The sequence below is a fragment of the Neoarius graeffei genome, chromosome 2, assembly GCF_027579695.1.
Source record: "Neoarius graeffei isolate fNeoGra1 chromosome 2, fNeoGra1.pri, whole genome shotgun sequence".
Classification (NCBI taxonomy): Eukaryota; Metazoa; Chordata; class Actinopteri; order Siluriformes; family Ariidae; genus Neoarius; species Neoarius graeffei.
This window is the reverse complement of record NC_083570.1, coordinates 66,414,085-66,436,896: the sequence shown is the minus strand read 5'-3', so window position 1 is coordinate 66,436,896 and position 22,812 is coordinate 66,414,085. Positions and strand designations below refer to the sequence as shown.

General features: G+C 40.5%; 2 protein-coding genes across 4 annotated transcripts; both read left to right on the top strand.

Moving 5' to 3' along the window:
• Nucleotides 1-1,049: 1,049 nt before the first annotated feature.
• pim3 (Pim-3 proto-oncogene, serine/threonine kinase) lies at nucleotides 1,050-4,533 on the top strand. The gene is made up of 6 exons (XM_060909017.1): nucleotides 1,050-1,410; nucleotides 1,646-1,755; nucleotides 1,891-1,941; nucleotides 2,034-2,397; nucleotides 3,218-3,394; nucleotides 3,501-4,533. The coding sequence occupies exons 1-6, from the start codon at nucleotides 1,323-1,325 to the stop codon at nucleotides 3,686-3,688; spliced, it is 978 nt and encodes a 325-aa protein (XP_060765000.1). The 5' UTR covers nucleotides 1,050-1,322; the 3' UTR covers nucleotides 3,689-4,533.
• A 635-nt stretch (nucleotides 4,534-5,168) lies between these two features.
• brd1b (bromodomain containing 1b) lies at nucleotides 5,169-18,511 on the top strand. Of its 3 annotated transcripts, XM_060914740.1 has the most exons (13): nucleotides 5,169-5,523; nucleotides 6,567-7,930; nucleotides 8,160-8,316; nucleotides 8,559-8,690; nucleotides 8,844-8,972; nucleotides 9,157-9,469; nucleotides 9,689-9,940; nucleotides 10,073-10,564; nucleotides 12,485-12,617; nucleotides 12,872-13,005; nucleotides 14,330-14,439; nucleotides 14,700-14,854; nucleotides 17,776-18,511. In XM_060914740.1, the coding sequence occupies exons 2-13, from the start codon at nucleotides 6,576-6,578 to the stop codon at nucleotides 17,942-17,944; spliced, it is 3,531 nt and encodes a 1,176-aa protein (XP_060770723.1). In that variant the 5' UTR covers nucleotides 5,169-5,523; nucleotides 6,567-6,575; the 3' UTR covers nucleotides 17,945-18,511. The 3 variants fall into 3 exon arrangements, with proteins under 3 accessions (XP_060770723.1, XP_060770722.1, XP_060770720.1); XM_060914739.1 differs by lacking the exon at nucleotides 14,330-14,439 and having other exon boundaries at nucleotides 12,875-13,005; nucleotides 17,776-17,891; XM_060914737.1 differs by lacking the exon at nucleotides 14,330-14,439 and having other exon boundaries at nucleotides 17,776-17,891.
• Nucleotides 18,512-22,812: the final 4,301 nt, after the last annotated feature.

Genomic DNA, 22,812 nt, shown 5'->3' with positions numbered 1-22,812 from the left:
GGAGGAAACAGGAGCACCCAGAGGAAACCCACACAAGCACAAGGAGAACATGCAAACTTTGAAAGGCCTTGGTCAACTGGCAGGTTCAAACCCAGAACCTGCGAAGCAACAATGCTAAGGGCTGACGTATACGTCCACTGACATGAACGTGCGCATGTGTGTCTCCAAAGTATACTAGATTTTCTGCTGTTGCAGACGTGTCTCAGTGCACAAGTTGAATGCATGGGCACTGAGGCTACTCCTAGTTTTGCACATGTGCAGTCCACATGCACAAGATATTATTTGTGTAATTTGCACCATGTACAAACTGCATTTGCAGAAGTATCAATATACTATTGAGGCGGCACGGTGGTGTAGTGGTTAGCGCTGTCGCCTCACAGCAAGAAGGTCCAGGTTCGAGCCCCGTGGCCGGCGAGGGCCTTTCTGTGCGGAGTTTGCATGTTCTCCCCGTGTACGCGTGGGTTTCCTCCGGGTGCTCCGGTTTCCCCCACAGTCCAAAGACATGCAGGTTAGGTTAACTGGTGACTCTAAATTGACCGTAGGTGTGAGTGTGAATGGTTGTCTGTGTCTATGTGTCAGCCCTGTGATGACCTGGCGACTTGTCCAGGGTGTACCCCACCTTTCGCCCGTAGTCAGCTGGGATAGGCTCCAGCTTGCCTGCGACCCTGTAGAACAGGATAAATCGGCTAGAGATAATGAGATGAGGTTTATCGTACCACACACTATGAACTGGTTCCCAGTTTTTCTTTTTCATTAATAATAGGCAAAGTATCCTTGGGCGCTCCTGTATATAGTTCCACAGAGTCGATATTTCCAGCCACGGATATGAATATTTAAATTTTATTCGTATGACTTCAGCATAATCAAATTTTACTGTATCAGAATTTAGTTTATTTGTTGGTTTTGTTTTATTCCCATAGCGTAGCGGATTTTTGAGTGTTCTGTCGGTGTTTGTGTTGGATCAGGGCGGCGGAGGGATCTACACAGTGCGCCTCTGACGCTCTCGAAGGATGATGAGTGTCGGTGCTCACTTATCTCGCTGGCGCACACGCTTGTGCGGAGTTGTGCAGTGGAGCGCAGTGCTCAGATACACGGGATTTAGTCGGTTCTGTGATTATGGCTGGGAGAGGACGTTTATGAATAGGGCTAATTAGCGTTGTGTCAGATCAAAGGTGCCGAAACATCTGATACTTGTGATCTTAATCTTTCTCAGTGTGCGAAGGAATATACGCTTAAAGGATAGTCTACATGTGATTTTATTTATACTTTTAGATCGTTTCATTTATCTTCGCAGATTTGTTGATTTTTGGATATCTTCAAAGATGCTGCTGACCAAATTTGGATCTTTTTCTCACATTTGCGGCACAACTAACATTGACCACTTACCAGTGAAAATTCAGCTCCAGTCAGGTACTTTTTGTTTGTGTGTTTGTTCAAACAGTTTCCTAACCTATTTTTCCTTGAATGTTTAACTCTGAGTTGCCTGTTAAGTTAAAACGGGGAATTTCACTCTAGTGTAGCCAAACCCATCAGTCTGCACAGACCGGTGTGCGTGTGTGACCTCAAGTTTGGAGCCATTTTGTTGCTCATAATGACGACTAACGTGGGCTTTTCTTCATTTCACACCAATCGTGTTTGTTTACAGCTAAAGTGGAAAAGGAGCAGTTTGATAAAGTGTACCGTGTGGGCTCGGTTCTGGGAAGTGGCGGATTCGGGACTGTGTACGCCGGCAGTCGCATTTCAGACGGTTTGCTGGTGAGTGAGCGGCTTTGCTTTGTTTTGCTGGCAGCAGCACATGGCTTCTTGGTCAGCGAGGAAACAACGTGGCGAATGTGTGTGTGTGTGTGTGTGTGGCTTCATCTGAGGGCTCTCTGTATGTTTCTTATTCAGGTTGCTGTTAAACACGTGGCCAGGGAGAGAATTACTGAATGGGGCACAATTGTAAGTATTATTACTGTCTTTAATAGACATGTACACTAGGTTGAATTAGTATGTACGTGTGCTGTCTCTTAAATGTCGCATCTCCTTTCTAGAACGGGTCTCTGGTCCCGCTGGAGATCCTCCTCATGAAGAAAGTAGGAAATACATTTCAGGGTGTTATTAAATTGATCGATTGGTACGAGAGGCCTGATGGGTTTTTGATCATCATGGAGCGGCCGGAGATGGTTAAGGATTTATTTGACTACATCACCGAAAAGGGCGCACTGGATGAAGACTCGGCCAGGGGATTTTTCCGCCAGGTCCTGGAGGCTGTGCGACACTGTTACAGCTGCGGTGTAATCCATCGGGACATTAAAGACGAAAACCTGCTCGTTGATTTACGCACAGGAGATCTTAAACTCATCGACTTTGGCTCAGGGGCCATTCTCAAGGATACCGTGTACACTGACTTCGATGGTAAGTCCTTGACTTTGACCCCATCCCCTTGTTATTTAAAAAGTGTTTACAAGTACGTTCTTGGCGTTGTTTATTATACACACAGATTTGCTGACCAAATTAGGCCTTTTTTATTATTATTATTCTAATGTTTAGCTGATGATGGGAATGGACGATTTAGCTGACAGTATTGAGAGTGCCCTTGACTCTCCTATATGCGTACATGGATAAGCCGATCACTGTTGTGAAATCTGAGTAGACATCACGTGACTCTTGTTTTTGTTTGGTATCCATGACCAACACGGTCGTCGGGAGCCGGTACAGCACCTCCAGACAGGGAGGCTTGCCTATGGGAAATGACTCATACTGAGCGTATTTTAACACAACACTGTGTTTGATGGCGTAAATTGACTTGGTTTATTTTATGTATGTGCTTTTATTTTTAATTATCCGCTGCTGCTTTATGCTGGAGACGGATCTGTGTTGGGGGAGGGGATTGTGTGGCTAGTGACCCCGCCCCTTCTTGTCACCTGACTCAGCTTTGATTGCAAAAGGCTATTGCATTTGTAATCCAAATGGAGATTATTATTAATAAGGATATGTCACAAAAATAAATATAAGAACCCCCAAGACAAATGTAAAACATTCTTACACACAAACTGAGAAAGATTGTATTAAGAATGAGATAAGGATATTTACAGAGAAATGTCCAAGTTGTGTGTCTATGTGTAGGGGCTATGACACTGGCAGAAAAGATTTTTTTTAAATGATATTAAACTAAAGGCTATCATATTTCTCAATGTGTAAATTGGCACAGTCTTTATGTATTTATTTATTGCAGGTACAAGAGTCTACAGCCCACCAGAATGGATTCGCTACCACCGGTACCATGGACGCTCTGCAACGGTGTGGTCACTTGGTGTGCTGCTATATGATCTGGTATGTGGGGACATACCATTTGAGCATGACGATGAGATTCTGAAAGGTCGTCTTTTCTTCAGAAGGACAGTCTCCCCTGGTATGCACATAATTTTTTTGCCTGTCATAACCTATAGTAAGATCACATTTTTGGTTTATTTTGAAGATATTGTAAGGTTTACTGTTTCATCCCTCGTTCTCTACAGTGTGTCAGCAACTCATCAAGTGGTGTCTCTGCTTGAGACCATCAGACAGGCCGACATTGGAACAAATATTTGAGCATGAGTGGATGCATGCAGACAAAGACTCAAAACCTCTGACCAGGGACATCACGCTTCATGCAGTATGCACAGACTCCTCATCCAGCACAAGCTCAAGCAAAGAAAGCCTCTGATGGCACCGGATACACAGTCTGATCATTTATGACCTCTAAATTGTTGGGACTTATCTTTTAAATTACTTTAAATTATTTTACATTCTTTTTGTTGTTGTTTCAAATGAATATTTTTAATTCATGGGAAGTGCAAATGCAGTAATGCTAGCAACCCTATGGCCATACTCTTTGCTCTTATAGAGCCTATTCTTTGATTTTACTTTTAACTGTTAGTTACTAGTGCCTTTTTTCCTAGAAAGCTGCTTGGTGGGACAGTTTAAAAAATAAATAAATGAATTGCTCCCTCGCCCCCTTGTGGTGGAACTATACTTTATCTCCACCCCCTTCCTACACATTATATACAGATAACTCCTACTACTCCATCTCAGCTGTTGCCACATATTGGCTTTTGGATGGTAGATACTTTAGTGAATTGCACAATCAATGCAATATTAGATTTTAAGTTTTTGAATACAAGTATTTACATTTATTTATATTCGCTCCCATGTGTTATTTATTCATACAAAGCAAACATTCCACAGTCAGTGGCTATTTATTTATTTATTCATTTTATACCATCGGCAAAAAGGAAGCAAAGCTAGATTTGATACCCTTATCTTATCCTGTAGTTAAATCTAAATACCTGCAAATAAATTATGCCTGTCTTATCCTGATACACATTTAAGTGCATTCTAATGTACCTTGACTCCAGAAGCTGTCATCTGTTTTCCATGCTAGATGAAAATAACATTCTAGTTCATACTTCCACTGTGACTGTGGATTTCTCTCTTTCTGCATTGTGAAACATTACACTGTGAAACAATGCAGAATTTATTTTTTATAACAATAAATTATTTAATCTGAAACTTGTTTCATATTATTTTGTCAAGCATGTAGGTGTCATCCGTGTAGCGTGCACTAGGATTCATGCTGTACCACAGTGATTCCTGTTTGATCTGTAAAGGCTATCTTTTATTGAAAGTTTGTTAGTTTTAGGGTAGGGTTGTCTTTTTTTTTTTCTTTGGAGGGTTTTTTGTGCTTGTTAAGGAAGCTAAATTAACTCAATCTCATAAAAGTGATCTCGGGGTAGAGTAAGGAATAAATCCTGTAGTTCTAGACAATGCTGCATTCGAGACCCCTATACTCTGCACAGACTGAAGCTAAATTTAGGATCTAGTTTCTCAGAAGCACTGTTAAGTTAAAATGTGATGCTTGTTGTACAGTGTAACAGCTTGATGTAATGCTTTTTGGAAACTTAGACCAGTTTGTCATCTTGTCCTTAGGGAATTGGATCGATCAGATCGTTAGGCTACAAGGTAGAGTCCAGTGAACTGCATACACACACACACGAGAAATAAGTCGACATGTGCATGCTGGTCAAGCTCAGATATTAGATGTGATATGAGAGGGTTAGTGGAGTTCCAGCTTCTTCCGTGTTTTACAGCTGGACGTAGCGACGTCTTACGTCACACATGGGCAGGGATTCGCACCGCCGCATTGTTAGAGGCAAGAGAGGCGAGCTAGCCTGTTAGCACCTAGCTGCATCCTAGCCCATTTATGTCCTACTATTGAACAAACCGGCCGCACTAAAATAGACGAATGGTTATTTTAAAGAGCTGTTTGATGCGACTGAGAGCGCCTGTCGCTAAATTGAAACAGTTGTCGCGAACGTTGCACTGTACCATTCAGATATCATTAAACGCTCGAGCGGAACCTTTCGGATGCTAAACTAGTTAGCCTGGACTGCGTGTGGAATTAGCTGCTGCTATCCTGCAGGCCCTGCACGCCGCTAGCTATAAGCTAGCTTGCCTTCGTATTGCTTTGAAGGCTTACTTGGGGATATTTCCAAGCAGAAGGTAAGAACAATTTAGTCTGTGTCTTGTGTCGAGCTTGTAAGTTAGCATTTATGAAACGGACTTTATGGCATGTAAGTATACAGCGATACTCTTGTTCCCTACTGTACCGTGTTTGTTTTGTCTGACGCCATCTTTGCCTAATTTCGAGGTCTCTCAGCACGGAATAGTTCGTTAGCGTTAGCTCGGACCAAGCTGCTGATTTTGTTTGTGTTTTGGTTTAGCCGGCTAGCAAGCTAGGTTAGTTAGCAAGACTATATCGCTATCGAGGTATGCTAGTGTTATATCTAGGTTTGCTCCCAAATCGTGCTCATCAATGCTACCATTGACCACACTTGACCGTTTTGGCTTAATTCAGGAATAGCTAGTAATCTAGCGCTTTAGCAAACAAACCAGCTAGCTAGCGCGCTCGACTACTGCTTGTTTTCATTTTACCTGGTTGCCCCGGAAGCACCTCGAGTCCAATATTGGCAGAATTAGAAACAGAATTAGAATCGAATTTATTGCCAAGTACGGTCCTACATCCAAGGAATTTGCTCTGGTGACTGGTGCTCGAGCAGTTAGGATAATAAAAAAAAAGTAGTTCTATAAGGATAATAAAATAATATAAAATCTGCAAGTTTGAAAAGGTGAAGAGGTAAGTGTATGGGTTGTTTTGAAATCCGAGCTGAACAGGCTTTAGCGCTAATTTGTCTACGTGGTTTATAAGTTGTAAACTTGGTTGCTATACAGCGAACACAACAATGCCTTGTATTGTTATATGGTGCACAGTACAATTTAAACTTCGTTTCAACAGTCAAGTGTTTGTTGCCTAGCATCGACCAACAGATCGCAGTTTCAAGCGTGAGTTGCTATGGATACAACTCTTGTCTGATCATCTGAGATAGTTTTGAGAAGCCTGGGAGACAAACTAGACTCATAACTTATTTTACAGTCCAAGTCTAAAACAGGAATCGGTTGTTTCAGCAACTGAAGTGTTTGTATATAGTTTGAAGTTCCATTTATTTTTGTTCTACTTGGCTTCTAAATTAATGTCACTTCTGTAGGTGTTGAAAATGAAGAAGAAAGGGAGACATCATCGTGGAGCCAAATCACAAAGACCCCCATCGCCCATCAAACCGTCAAGAAACCGTGAGACTCTGACCTATGCTGAGGCACAACGGATGGTTGAGTTGGAAATAGATGGACGTGTTCACCGACTCAGCATTTACGACAAGCTTGATGTAATCAGCAGTGATGATCCTTTAGCTCAGGAGATCAGTGAATGCAACAGTAACAAGGAAAATGCAGAGGAACCCCAACAGGTTTTGGTGCGCTCTGTGCGGCTCAAAAACAATCAGCAGAAGAAGAGTTCTACTTTGAACACAGGGCAGGGTTCTCCAGCTCAGGGCAGGCTACCAGAGCCGAAAATTCGAATGATTGAATATAATCTTCCAGCTGTGCCGCGAAGACCTTCTACTTATTACTCTCATATCGAGAAGACCTCAGATGAGCTGGATGAGGAGGTGGAATATGACATGGATGAAGAAGATTATGCATGGTTGGAGCTGATCAATGAGAAAAGGAAGAGCGAGGGTTTCAGTCAGGTTTCCCAGAATGTTTTTGAATTCTTAATGGACCGCTTTGAGAAAGAGTCCTTTGTTGAGAACCAGGGTCAGGGAGATCCGCAGTCCTTCATTGATGAGGATGCAGTCTGCTGCATCTGCATGGATGGCGAGTGCCAGAACAGTAATGCTATTCTGTTTTGTGACATGTGCAATTTAGCAGTGCATCAGGAGTGTTATGGGGTGCCCCACATACCAGAGGGCCAGTGGTTGTGCCGACACTGTTCACAGTTTCCCTCCCAACCTGCAGAGTGCATTTTTTGTCCCAATAAAGGTGGAGCACTTAAGAGGACAGATGATGATCGATGGGGCCATGTAGTCTGTGCTATCTGGGTTCCTGAAGTTGGTTTTACTAACACCGTTTTCATTGAGCCTATTGATGGTGTAGCTAATATTCCACCAGCTCGTTGGAAACTGACCTGCTACCTCTGTAAAGAGAGAGGGGTTGGAGCTTGCATTCAGTGCAGCAAGGCCAATTGTTACACCGCCTTTCATGTGAGCTGTGCTCAGAAAGCAGGCTTATACATGAAGATGGAGCCAATCAAAGAGGTGACTGACACAGGTTTTGCCACGTTTTCAGTGAAGAAGACAGCTTATTGTTGTTCTCATAGTCCTAGTGGATGTACCAGAAGGCCTCTTACCATTTATGATGAAGCTCAACCCAAAAACAGCCTTTGTCAAAAGGGCAAACAAAAAAGACGCAGGGCAAAAGTGAAAGGATGCCAGAAGAAGAAAAATAAAAAAGTAGATGCACAGTCAGTTCCAGCGGTTCCGGCTGTTTCAGTACCCAGGATAACACCTGAAAGGTATCTCATTTTATTTGACTAATGAAAACTCATTCATAGACTTTTCTCTGAGAAGTATATGTTAATAGATGCTCTACATTATGAAACATGTAGGTTATTGTTGTTGGTTTAACATTTGCTGCATTTGGTTGGTGTTTCACATTTCCTTTGTCAGTGGTAGCCTACCATTATGGTGCTCTAGAATTTCTTCCTTAATTTTTGTCATGTTTTTAAAATTGTTGTCTTCCAGCTTCAGCACCATCCTCAACCAAGTCTCTGTTCAGAAGAAAAGACAGTTTGTGGAACGTGTTCTCAGTTACTGGATGCTGAAGAGGCAGTCAAGAAACGGTGTACCCTTAATCCGGCGCCTGCAATCTACCATCCAGGCTCAAAAAGTACCACGATTGGTAAGCACTATAACATAATAGATGTTATTATACAGTGAATTGTATACATGTACTTTAGAAGTTTAGTGTTTTCACATTGAAGTCTTTAACATTTTCCTCTAGTTACATACATCCTAATTATTTAAAAATATGACCTGTATGGTAAATTACCGTTATTTTGGGTGGGTGAGCACAGGGGTTGTTTATCCCATGAAAATTCTAGATGGATTTGGACAGATGTGTCTGTATTTTGGTGGATACAGGAACACCGTGAGGAGGACTGCCAGGCATTAAAGGAACAGCTGAAAGATTTGCATCGTTTACGCCATGACCTAGAGAGGACACGTTTACTACTGGAGCTCATTCGAAAGAGAGAGAAGCTCAAGAGAGAGCAGGTCAGATTAGCAGCCTCAGAGCTGCAACCAATGCATCACATGTTGGGATGGGGATAAACTTCAGTAGCTGACTGGGGCTCATGCTGTAGTATTTGTAGCATCATCAAGTAATGGTTTTGATCTTATTTGTTTTTCTTACTTATTTGTTCTTAGATGAAGCTTCAGCAGTCAGCGCTAGAGATGCAGCTCAATCCATTCACCATCATGCTGCGAGCTGTGTTGAACCAGCTACAGGAAAAAGACCAGTCCAGGGTCTTTGCCCAGCCTGTCAGCATCAAGGAGGTAAGGTTAACTCATTCTTTACTACTTCATTTGTTTTTACTGATTTTTATTTTTAGTTATTTCATTCTTGTGACCTGAAAAAGATTAAAACTTCAGTTATTCCCCCTTTTACTACGTAGCTCAAAAATTCATTGTCCATCTATGTTCATGTATGTATTTATTTATTTTTACTTTTGTCCATTAGGTTCCAGACTATCTTGATCACATCAAGCATCCGATGGACTTCTCTACCATGAGGAAACGCATTGATGCACATGAATACAAGAGCTTTGATGAGTTTGAGGATGACTTCAATCTTATCATCAATAACTGCATGACGTACAATGCTAAGGAGACCTTTTTTTACCGTGCTGCTGTGCGCCTGCGAGACCACGGAGGAGCTATTCTCAGGAAGACTCGACGAGATGCAGAGAGAATAGGATTTGATTTTTCCAGTGGGATGCATCTTCCTGAGCCACCTAAAATAGAACCTTCTCCATTGCTGACCTGGGAAGAGGGTAGGAAACTTGTGCATTTTTTTTTTTAATAAAAAAAAAAACTTTAAGTTTGCTTAATTAAAGAATGAAAGTTGACACTGAGGTTAATGCCTGCCAACTGTTTAATATATTAAGTGCTGTTTGCACACATCGAAACAGTGCTCTGTGGAGAAGCTTCAGTGTGACTTGAAATAGGGAACAGAATAAGTGAGGAGTCTGTTATGTCATTCTTTGTTACAGTGGACCGGTTGCTAAATCCTGCTAATCGACTGCACATGCCTTTGGAAGTGCAGCTCAATGCACTGCTAGAGATGCTTGATTTAACAAGTGCGATGAAATCTAGCCCATCACGGAGCAAGCGCCTCAAGCTGCTCAAAAAAACCATCAACGATGTACGACTTGAAATGAGCCAGAAGACTACATGTCCTCCCTCAGAACAGAGCCAGTCCCAGGAGAACACACCACTTCCTGTTCCAGAATGTTTGGAAGAAGGTACATACTACTTGCATTATTTTAAATTCTCTTTACATTTACTAAGTTTAAAAGACATACAGTACATTTTCAGCAGGCACTGAAAATTGATTCTGAAGTGTATTAATGTTTACGGATTTTCCTGTTTTACAGTTGATAAGACATTACCTCCAAAACTAGAGCCATCGGCTTCAACTCCACTTGTCACAAATTCAGAAAATCTCTCAGAGCCTCCTGCACTGAAACCCATGGACCTCAGCCCTGAGAAATGCCAGAGAAAAATTGCACTTGATGGCAAGATGATCTCTACCTCATTGTTAAACGGACTGTCCTCTGATCTGCAGTCCTCTGATCTACAGCCTTCTGAAAACAGCATTATGGTAGCTACTTCCACTCTCACAGAACCAGCAGGTACAATTAACAGAAGGACTGCAGTGCTGTTCCGGAAATCTAAGAGTATGAGTCCACAGAAACCAGTAAAAACAGGAGACGCTTCAGTGGACTGCCCTCAGCTCGGCACCAAAACATTCCTGTCAGTTGTTATTCCACGCCTTGAGACACTGCTTCAGCACAGGAAAAGAGCTCATAGTGGAGACAGCCAAGACGGGGGTAAAGAGGAATGCTCGGCCAAGCGTTTTAATACAGGTATGTTAAAAGAACATGCACTAATTAGCACTGGAAAAAGGAGTTGGGGCGGATGCTTCTAAAAGTGATGGCATCTGAGGACAAGTTCCTAGTTGCATTGAAGCACGAGTATGTAAGGAATAAAACACAATAGCGTTTGTGTTCTTCAAAAAATAATCAACAACAGGATTGTGTGATGTGGCCTGATGCAAAGCGTTATGACCCTAAGGTATTTTATTCCACAGAAATGTGACGCGTAATAATAAAAATGCTTTTTAACCTTCAAAGTTATCTTTTTAATGTTGTGGAACACAAGTGAGAAGTTATTTCTTGTTACTATTTGGATTATATCAGCTATAAACAGTTGTGCCTTAGCAGCGTTTTTTTTTTTTTTTTCCTCCTCCCCCCTGTCTTATAATATAAGCAAAAAGACAAATCTATAGCTTAGCATGTTGCAGAAAAACCAGAATACACAGTCCCCCATGGTGGAGGGGAAAAACTGTTACAAGCTCTGCTACAAAGCATGAACACCCAACTCCTCAAGTGAAGGTAAAATAAAGGCCTACTTACAGAATGCTGCATCATGTAAACAGCTGTTGCCATCTTGTCGGTCAAACGCATTTCCGCCTTCTGGTTCTGCTTCTACTTCTACCTTTTCTTCTGGAAAACCCTACTATATACAATTCTACTACAACGGCTGCGGCTACAAGCTCTCCCTACCTGTGCACGTTTTTTATGTTTTTTGTGTGTATTTTTGTGTGTTGTTCGTCTGTACTGGACTTCAATATCCACTACAACCGTATGGACTTACTGGACATTGGTTTCCAGCAGAAAATGACGGTTTGTAGCGATTTCCATCGCATGCATAACATTCCGGACAAGATAGCGAGACCAGCGGAGTCTCCGTGGATTGTTATCGGGTCTGGCAGGCAAAGGAGGTGGCGTCGGGAGCAGGAGCAAAAGCGAGGCTGCAGGCAGAGCCGGCCTGTTGACTAAGCTCAGAAAACAGCCACTCAAATCTCCACTGCCAAGCCTCTACCTCTCCAACGCCAGATCCATGGTAAACAAGACGGACGATTTGGAATTACAGCTGGAATTACCTTATTCTATTCTATAATCGGCTGGTCAGTGCTATACTCAGTACTTAAGTGACTTACCCGTCCAATGAGGATTATTTTCTTGTTTACAAGATGCCACATCTGAGGGCGGCTGACAAATCCTGAATTTTTATAAAGATAACTGTGCAGAGATTTATAAGCACGCAGTGCTTCACCACTGAACAGCGAGGGAAAGTTTATGAGGTAATTATACACATCTGGGTATTCCACCTCTGGCAGTTCCATATCCACTGACACGGTCGTGAAAACTACATCCGGTAAGCGATAAGGGTCACTAATCTGTAGGACGTTTATTTTAGACATATATCTGTTCATTAGAAAAATGAGCCGTGTAGTCCATCGGTTGAAATTGATCCATTTTGTATACGAGTGCAGCAGTATTCAGCGGTGTTTTTTACCGACAAGATGGCGGCTGTGTACTTTCCGGTCACGTGACTGCAAGATCTCTATACAAGGCCTTGTGAATGAGTTGTTATTTAGGAACTGAAAACATATTGTAACAAAATGCATTAATATAAACCTGTGCTTTGTTTTTCAGCTTACATGCTTTTCAGAGCTGTTCTTTATTGAGAATCAACACATTCTGGCCAATCAGAATTGAGAATTCACTAGTGCATTATGGATAGATCATAGTTGTTTATTTTAATATCATTGAAGTCCTTCATTGTTCTGTTGCAGTATCTTCAAACATTTTCTGTGTAATTGCTGGGAAGCTGTAACAAGGTTTTGACGGTTCCTCTAGTGTCTTTTTAAATGAGTCAGTATTAAGGTAGGTTGGCTGAAGTGTGTGTGTGTGTGTGTGTGTGTGTGTGTGTGTGTGTAGGTTTCTCTAATGGTTGTCTAATACTGGAGCAGCAAAAACAGTTGAGCAGTAGAGTCCTAGAACCTCGCCGTCGCTGTGCCTCTGAGTCCAGTATCTCCTCAAGTGGCAGCGCTAGTCTGCTGGACAGCACCAGGTAGGAACAAAAACTCCATTCATACTCACGCAGTCTCCTGTAATGTAAACCAATGAAGCACTGAAAATCAATGCAGTGAAGTCTCATATATATATATATATATATATATATATATATATATATATATATATATATATATATAAATAAAATTAAACATATCAAACATGGCAAAATGTCACCAGGTACATTATCATTTGATGGTTTGTGTACATGAAACTTGACTCTGAAAATCTCTCCCATTGACTTGCTGTCAGTAGTGCTGTCAGTCAGCCAAGGAGCGGCAAAGGGAAGCAGGCAATGGCACGGCGAAACACAACAGATGACCGAAACGAACTGATCGCACGCGTGGAAACGGGGAACCTTTCCAAAACAAGCAAGCTGGCATCTGGTGAGTTGCCTGTATGTGGTAAATGTGATCAGCATTGTGGTTCTGTTTGAAATATATCCATGTATTAACAAATAATACATGTATTGTCCTGTACTGATGTGAACTTTCAGAAGCTTGTTGTCCCATCTTTCTTTGCTACATGTCTCTTAGCATACGCTATTTTTGCTTCTGCTACAATGTCTGCATGAATAATTTCAACTTCAAGTACATCTGTCTTATAATTACACCCATCAGTTAGTTCTGAGTGTTTTCATGTTTGTCTGCTAACAAATTAAAAGTACAATTCCACTCAAAAATCATATATTTTAATTTGATAATGAATTAAATATATTAATTGGGGCGACATGTTTTATTTTCCCCTCCAGAGGTATTGGCAAAATGATTGTGTAGCATAAACATTACACCCAATAATTAAAAGCTTGCACTCAAACAATAGGATAAACAACTTGTATTTCTTTTACCAAGATATTTTTATTTCGAATGAGTTTTTAAAAGGATTCTAAACATTTTAGGAATACTTAGTTTTTTCAACATAAGTCAGATGGTTGTGTACCTGCACATGTTTCACGTGTCTGAAACAACCAAGAATTGAACCCATGAGCACACTGTTCCCCCACATGATAAGTATGGTGAAGGAGGGGTAAAAACACCAAAAGTTTCTTGTGGTTAAGTGTCAAAATTATGTGACAAGTACCATATAAGAGGCTGAAGGGGAAACCTTGCAAGAAAGGAGTGTTGCAAACTGAAGAATATTTTCCTGTAATAATATTACATGAAGACACCCAGTACTATTATTGTCATCCTGGGCAGAGTTCATGAAAAATGTAATTGTAAGGGTGTCCAATTTTGAAACAAAAATATTTAGAGAAAATTGCCCAGTGTCGTGTGTGTGTGTTTTAGCTCAATTTATTGCAAATTCTATTTTTTTTCCCCATAAAGGATGCCAGTATTTCTTGAGGGAGCTGTATCTCTTTTATTCTTACTGTTGAAATAATAGAAAACTCTACCAAAATTTTAAATGGCTTAAAGAAAGTCTTGGGTTTTTTTTTTTTGCAGATAGCTATAGGAGTGGGTGAGGGGTGTGGGGTTTTTTTTTGTTTTGTTTTGTTTTTGGGAAACACCCCCCCACAATTGGCCTGTTTTTTGGGTGGAATTGTCTCAGATAATATAGCCGCTTGAGTAGGATACTGCGCAGCCTTTGCTTCATGGCCCATGCTACGTAATGCTGCTTGGAATTACACAGCCATGGCACTTGCTCTTGAGGTGTTCTGCCTCATGTATTTGGTGAACCCCTCGTAATTTACCGTTATTCCTACTTCCATAGAGCTTGACCACAGCAATATATGGATCCCCTCTAATACTACCACACTAACTCTGGAGCCCTTTAAACTAGTCTGGGCAAAACTTAGTGGATATCCCTCCTACCCTGCCTTGGTGAGTGTGCATGTGTGCATGCCAGACAGAGACTTCTTTCTCTCTATCATCCCATGCATCTGCCTTCAGCCCATCCTGTGGAGTAGTAATGATGGCACAAGTATCACACTGCTTCACAGATCAGTGGTGTAGAGACAAAGTAAGAATGTGTAGGTGTGTCTGTGTTTAGTGGTGAACCTTTCCATCCACAAGCTACACCATGCGGTGTCATTGTTTCAGAATATGGACTTTAACTAACTGCTCCTCACTTGTGTCTATAGATCATAGACCCACAGATGCCCCGAATGGGCTTCCATCACAACGGCGTGTTCATACCCACGCCTCCACGGGACGTGCTCAGAGTCGGCGAGCTGATGCAGTACAGGTCAGAGGAGAAACTCTTCCTCGTCCGCTTCTTCGACAACAAGCACAACTGGTAAGTCGTGACACAATGAGTTATATTATACAGAAAGGAGTATTTTACTATGAAAAATACCACTTGTATTTTTCATACGCGCTACAACTGGGACATGGAGACCCAAAACTGTAACACATTTCTCAGTATGTTACTCGTGAGGATGTTGATGAATTGTTTTGACAAATTTGCATACTTTTTGTTTGTGAATGTGTCTACATAAGGAAAAAAAAAAGATATGAAATTTATCTTCTCTTGTTGAGAATATTTTCACTTGTACGAATATTTTTCAGAATAAAAGACAGATAAACTTCATATCTTCATGCAACCGTGTAATGTTTTTATGTATATAGCATATTGTCATAAAGCATGCTGGGTATTATAGTCACAGAACACTGATGGATATACTGTAAATGTGACAAGGATTCAAAAACAGGCACATCTAATGAGCCCTAAGGCTGAGATTCAAAACTACTCTACAGAATACTACATAAAATAAGAAAATACGAAAAGTTAAACTAAAATATTAAATTCTAGTTTTAATACCAGAATTTATTTAAGGAATATGAAACAAAAATTTTAAACTCTAAGGTTTTGTAATGCACTTGGATTTTTTTTTTTTCCCTCATTTTAATTAGGAAAAAAATGGATGTGTATAACTTAAAAATGACTATTTTGGAAATGCTTGGTAATATAAATGATAATCAGTAGGTGATATCTATACTGGGCAAAATAAAGATTTGTGTGTGCTTTCCTTTGTATGTAGAACACCTAAACTATATTTCCATATGTTATACCGTAAAATACCAAATAATAGCCCGGGCGATTATTTGTCTCAATCACGTAAGAGACCCGGCGCGTATTAGAGACTAGGCGGCTATTTGGAACAGGCGATTAATTCCTTCTTCACAAATACCTTCCCCAAAATCTACCTCAAAACGGGGAAAAAAATCATTCTCAGATAGGCCTACTTTTAACCAGTATAACTTAGTTTGTTTAGAGTTAGATTACAGATAGCACGGTGCCGACTTCGGGGAATTTTGAAGACGCAGAATGCATCTTCGCATGGCACAGTCGGGGTGGATAAAGGATAAATCACACACCTTTTCCTGTTAATGACTAGTTAAGCGCATGCTTTACAAAATAATCAAGAAACCACACCATTGTCTGTGCGCAGCACTGTGATTTAATTACTCTGCAAAGTTATGGTCACTTGCTATCACCCTCACCCATGCAGCCTCCACCCTTTGCGCTTCGCGATGTCTGTCAATCTGAAATTGCATGGAGGGGGCGACGTTGAAGCAACATAATTAGGGTGCGAAGTGTCAAACCAAAGGGTTTTTTCTTATGCTGAAAAATAAGTGACCTGCAGTGGCTACATACTGTCATCTTGCATCACGTTTCTCTCCAAGACGTCTCCCTATTTGGCCGATATGAGCCTATTCCCCGAGTGAGTTGGTACGGTGGCTCGACCCCGTAGAAAACTTAAAGTTCGGATGAAAGTTAGTTGAATAGGTTACTGACTTGTAGGCCTACATGTTGCCTGCCTGACGCGTGCTTCTGCCCAACTTGCACGACAGATTACTTGTTGAAAAGGCCCCTTGGATTAGATTGGCCGCGAGCAGACTGAAATGCATGTTAGAACGCTCTCACCTTTTTTGTAAAGCGTCTTCCAGATCCGAATGGGTAAGGGCAAGTGAAATGGTATAAGGTCTTTAATAAAACTCAGTGTGTGCTTTGACGCATGCATTCGGCAATTTAGGTCGTTTAACAGAAGCAGCAGTCCAACCTTGGAAACCCGCAGTCCTCAATGTCACCACACACGCTGGCTTTCGTTGGGTATACCCAAAGGGGTGGCTAAGACATCTGTCAAAAGTTACGGAGTTGCATTCCTCAAGAAATATTACGGTAGACCAAGATTATAACATTGAAATGGCATGTTTATTATCACGTAACAAAATGTTGTAAACAGTATTATAGAAATAATTTCATTCATTCATTCATTCATTCATTCATTCATATTGTTTCGGTAGAAAACTATGCAATGCAAAATCGTTTAAACACCAGAAAACCAGAAAAGTGCTGGGCCTCAAGATTCTAGATAGAACGTTCGGACGCTTTTTTTTTTTAAGACCCCGGCGAGTATTCGGAACCGGCCTTTATTTGTCACAACACACGCGTACACCCGGCCGTTAAAGGGAACTCGGCGGTTAATTGGAACTCGGCTATTATTTGGTATTTTACGGTATTTTGCACCATTTCATGTTTCAGAATATTAGCTCCAAGGTTCTGTGGTAAATCATATAAGCTTTTCAAAAACATGAATAAAAAATTACATTAATACGTACAGTTTAAGTCAGTTTTTGACGTGAATTCCCGGTTGATGCACCTGTTAGGAGACTGTAGCAGATATTTTATGCCATTCATGCAATTTGTTAATTATGTAGTAATCAGGTAATTACTAAATGATCTGCTTCTTTTTATTTTTTTAAGATGTCATGTAATATATATGTGTGTGTGTGTGTGTGTGTGTGTATATATACACACACACACAAAATATATATATATGTGTGTGTGTGTGTATATATATATATATATATATATATATATATATATATATATATATATATATATAAATAATATTATTGTGTGTGTGTGTGTGTATATATATATATATATATATATATATTATTGTGTGTGTGTGTATGTGTGTATATATATATATATATATATATATATATATATATATATATATATATAAATAATATTATTGTGTGTGTGTGTGTGTGTGTATGTGTGTATATATATATATATATATATATATATATATATATATATATATATATATATATATAATATAAGTGTGTGTGTATATATAAGTGTGTGTGTGTCAGTCAAAATGATTTTTAATATAAATACTAAATTGTATGTTTTTGTTGTAGGCAATGGCTTCCTAAGACCAAAATGGTACCATTTGGAGTTGACAAAACATTAGATAAAATCAAAATGTTGGAGGCTCGCACATCAAGCACACGGAAAGCTGTGCAAAGCGCTTTCACCCGTGCCATGAAACACTTGAGCTTAGTCCAGGACTTCAGCTGTGGTGACTGAACTTCACTCACTGGCCACTTGAGGGTTTGTTATCCCCGGGCTTGCCTATCATCACACCTGCATATTTGGCTGGCCGTGTTTGCAGGGAGTCTAAATGGGCTCCTTCTCCCTGGCCTTCCATCAGGAGCGGAATGAGCTTCTTTAAGGATGACTGTGAGAGGATCTTCACGAATGTGCTGTAGCACTGCTGTGAATATTTACTGCCATCACCATCCTTCAGAATAGCCACGTAGCCAACCTTGCCTGTAAATACAAGATCGCTGTAAGTTATCCAACACTAATTTATTATGCTTCAGTTGGTACCGCACATTACCTCGAGGAAGATTTGTACTCCAAGGTGAACAGAGCACTGAGGTGCAGACCCCACTGGTGCTACTTTGCAAGCAAAGCCTCAAGATTTTTCCTCCTGTCTAAAGACACGAACTAGGCTTTTGCACTTACTGTATCAAACGAAATTCCTTTTTAGCAGTTAACTTATTCTAAGTTACCAATGCAAGCTTCTCCTACTTGGCATTAATGTTATCCAATTTTTTTATACAATGAATAAAAAAAAAATTCTTACAACTACATGCTGTTTGTACATATTTATATAAAGCTGTAAAATTCTATACTGTGTATATATAATACAGAGTCATTTTTGGACAAAGAAAAAAGTAGCGATGAAAAACCAGAAGTGCATCACTCGTACAAAACCAAAAAATGCTGCCCAGTTTTCTTTATTTTTATTTTTAATTGACATGAGTGGTTGTAAAATGTGAGGGTGTGTCTGTGTGTACTGTAAAAAAGATAGTTGAGAGATTTTCCAGCTTGTTGCATTTTTTTTCCCCTCCCTCTTTCTTTTTCCCTCTCCACTGTATTGGGATTTATGCTAGATTTAAGAGAATGTGCCTGTACAAATGACTTGTATTAGAACAAAAAGGTATGCAAAACTTTATCGCCAAGAGTGTGTTGAGCCATTTTGGTGAAAGCTGTGGTTTCTCTTTCTTCTTTCTTTTTTTCCCCCCTTGAATGTGTTTTTGTTTTTAATCATAACCATCTGTTGTGACAGCTGAACTTTTTTTTTGTGTGTGGGGTTTTTTTTTTTTTGGTGTTCATAAAGGTTTCAGGTAGCAAGAAAATTTTCTTATGAACTTATTTTATATGACTGTCACATACTTATTGTGAGTGGTGTTCTGTATTCTTTTCTCTGGGAGGATCACATCATAGCCAATGGTAGTGTATGCTGGCAAGCTCCAGTATTTTTTTTATTTTATTTTATTTTAAATACACTGAAAATAAAACAAAAAACAAAACAAGCAAATAAGATGGAGCAAAGCCTCATTTTTATTTTTTTATGATAAGTCCAATCTTGTAGGTTTTCCTGCTTGGGGATGATTAGGAGGGTCAAATATATTGTTATAACTTAATTTTATATACAGATGGACTCTGGAGTAGGGTCTCTGTTAGAACACACAAAATCCCTGCATGCAGTTAAAATCCTGATTCCAAAAAAGGTGGGATGCTGTGTAAAATGTAAATAAAAACAGAATGCAACGGTTTGCAAAAATCCTTTTTGACCTACAGTATATTCAATTGAATACAATACAAAGACTTAAAGGTAGACTGCCTTTCAAATTTTTCAAGTGTAGGTCATAAAAAGAATTTTCCCTGAGACAGTTATTTTTGTTTAGTGGACTGAAATTTCCTGAATTCAAATCAGACTTTCAATTTTATTAGTTTTTTTTTTTTTAAATAGAACAATTAATGAATTTAGGGCCTTGTGGCCCTAAATTCTCCACTATTTTTTCCTGCTTCAACATGACACAATTCAAAATACTATGTCATGCATCACATGGTGGGTTTTCCCCGTTCACGCAAGGCATTGTGGGATACAAATTTGAAACGGGAGACAAAACTGGAGGATGTGAGTGTACAAATGAAACGTGAAAGACTGACTGCAGTAACGGAAAGCGAGAAGAAAAGACATTATATTGCGAAGGAAAGGAAACACAGGACCAAACTAATAAATATCGGCCGTCAGCGAGCACCTCAGTGTGATCAGCTATTCGTTTAGTGACAAAATGATGTAACTGTCAATGCACGGTCAAGGTAAGCCTGCGCATGCGCACACGGACTGCTTGACTGCCCAAAGCAAGCAATTTCATGCACGTTCTTTGCTTAGGGAATCCCCTCAAATTAAGTAACTTCCTAGCCACTGAATGGCCTGGTGGTGTTTTCTTTTTTGTTTGTTTGTTTGTTTTGGTGAGATATTACAGAAATAAACATGTCACAATGACCAAATTTCAAAGGGAACTAAATTTCACCGATTTTATGAACTCGAATGGCCGTCTCGCTTTAATGTTCAGTCTGATATACTTTTTTTTTTGTAGATGTACACTCAGAATTTGATGCCTGCCACATGTTGGGACAGGGGCATGTTTACCACTGTTAGATTTTTTTTATTTTTATTTTGAACAGCACTCCAGTAAGCATTTTGGAAGTGAAAACACTAGTTGCTGAAATTTTGAATGTGAGTTTTTGTTTGTTTTTCCCTCCATACAGATGGGCTGGTCTGAGTATTTCAGAAACTGCCAGTCATCTGGGATTTTCATGCGCAATAATCTCTGCTAGTGGCAGTTCTACAGGTAAAAACACCTTGTTGAGAAAGGCCAGAGCAGAGGGGCAAGACTGGTTTGAGCTGAGGTTTATGGTCTGAAAGCACCTCACATGAAACCAAGAGGTGGATGTCGATCACATCAGGGTCCCCTCCTGTCAGCCAAGAAAGAGAATCTGAGGTGACAGTGGTCTTTTCTTTCAGTGAAAGGTGTACAGGTGTTCCTATTAAAGTGGCCAATGAGTATAGTGACCGCATGCCCTGTCAAGTTCCATTACTAACTCTTACACAAACTCTAAACACAAACAATAGAGGTATTTAAACATAAAGTACATTTGTTATTTGTGGAAATTTAATATAAAAATTACATTGATGCATCCAGTTTAAGTCAAAATTTTTGATGTGAATTCTTGGTTGGTACACTTGTTGGGAGATGATAGCAGGTATTTTATGCCATGCATGCGACTGGTTAATCATCTTGTAGTAACAGGGTAATTGCTAAATTCTCAACTTTTTTCAGATGTAGTGAAAGGTGAAGTGTAAAAAGAAAAAAGGAGGGTAAACTTTCATATATTCTATATTCATTGCACATAAAGTGAACTATTGCAAGCCTTTTTATGGTTTAATTTTGATTATGGCTTATAGCTCATGAAAATCAAAGATCCAGTATCTCTATTTCTTTTAAGAAACCTTTGTCACATGCACACTTCAAGCACAGTGAAATTCATCCTCTGCATTTAACCCATCTGAAGCAGTGAACACACGCGCAGCAGTGGGCAGCCACACCAGAGCGCCCGGGGAGCAGTCAGGGGTCGGGTACCTTGCTCAAGGGCACCTCAGCCCAAGGCCGCCCCACGTCAACCTAACTACATGTCTTTGGATTGTGGGGGAAACCGGAGCACCCGGAGGAAACCCATGCAGACACGGGGAGAACATGCAAACTCCACACAGAAAGGCCCTCGCTGGCCACTGGGTTCGAACCCGGAACCTTCTTGCTGTGAGGCGACCGTGCTAACCACTACACCACCGTGCTGTGGTGGAAATTTGAATATTTCCTAAGCTCAGTCAAAAAAGGATTTACAATACAGAACTGTCTAACTTCTGAAATGTATGGCATGGAGGCAATCAGCCTGTGGCACTGCTGAAGTGTTTTTGAAGCCCAGATTGCTCTGATAGCGGCCTTCAGCTTATCTGTATTTTTAGGTCAGGTGTTTCGCATCTTTCTCTTGACAGGTTCCTCCATAGGTTCTCTATGGGGTTCAGGTCAGGCAAGTTGGCTGGCCAATCAAGTACAGTAATATCATGGTCAGCAAACCATTTGAGAGAAGAAGCAGCCTTTGTCACACATACACTCAAGCACAGACTTAAGCACACAGTGAAATTCCTCCTCTGCATTTAACCCATCTGAAACAGTGAACATACATGCACACACAAGTGAGCAATAGGCACACACATACTCAGAGCAGTGGGCAGCATTATTACAGCACCTGGGGAGCAGTTGGGGGTTAGGTGCCTTGCTCAAGGGCACTTCAGCCCAACCATGGCTGCCCCATGTTAACCTAACCACATGTCTTTGAACTGTGGGAGAAAATGGAGCACCTGGAGGAAACCCATGCAGACATGGGAGAACATGCATACTCCACACAGAAAGGCCCCCATTGGCTGCTGGGCTCTAACCCAGAACCCAGGCAACAGTGAGGCAATAGTGCTAACCACTACACCACTGTGCTGCCACTACTATTTGGTAGTACTATGGGTAAGTGCTAAGTCCTCCTGGAAAAGGAAATCGGCATCTCCGTAAAGCTTGTCAGCAGATAGAAACATGAAGTGCTCTAAAATCTCTTGCTTGATGGCTGCATTGACTTTGGACTCAATAAAACACAGTGGATCAACACCAGCAGATGACATCGCACCCCAAATCATTACAGACTGTAGAAACTTCACACTGGACTTCAAACACCTTGGATTCTGCACCTCTCCACTCTTCCTCCAAACTCTAGGATCTTGATTTCCAAATGAAACGCAAAATTTACTTTCATGTGAAAAGAGGACTTTGGACCACTGAGCAACAGTCCAGTTCTTTCTCTCCTTAGCCCAGGTAAGACACTTCTGATGTTATCTCTGGGTCAGGACTGGCTTGATATTAGGAGTGTGACAGTTGAAGTCAGCAGTCTTCCCCATGATCGTGGTTGTGTGTACTGAACTAGACCGAAAGATACACAGCATTTATACTGTTTTACTCAAACTCTTTTTGCGCTGTGGGCCATAATTATAA

Bases quoted from the DNA above. Each gene is read 5' to 3' on its own strand.
- pim3 (XM_060909017.1), top strand. From the start codon at position 1,323: ATGCTGCTGACCAAATTTGGATCTTTTTCTCACATTTGCGGCACAACT. The intron at 1,942-2,033 runs GTAAGTATTATT...TCTCCTTTCTAG, and splicing joins TTACTGAATGGGGCACAATT to AACGGGTCTCTGGTCCCGCT. The intron at 2,398-3,217 runs GTAAGTCCTTGA...TATTTATTGCAG, and splicing joins CGTGTACACTGACTTCGATG to GTACAAGAGTCTACAGCCCA.
- brd1b (XM_060914740.1), top strand. From the start codon at position 6,576: ATGAAGAAGAAAGGGAGACATCATCGTGGAGCCAAATCACAAAGACCC. The intron at 9,470-9,688 runs GTAGGAAACTTG...TCTTTGTTACAG, and splicing joins ATTGCTGACCTGGGAAGAGG to TGGACCGGTTGCTAAATCCT. The intron at 9,941-10,072 runs GTACATACTACT...CCTGTTTTACAG, and splicing joins TCCAGAATGTTTGGAAGAAG to TTGATAAGACATTACCTCCA.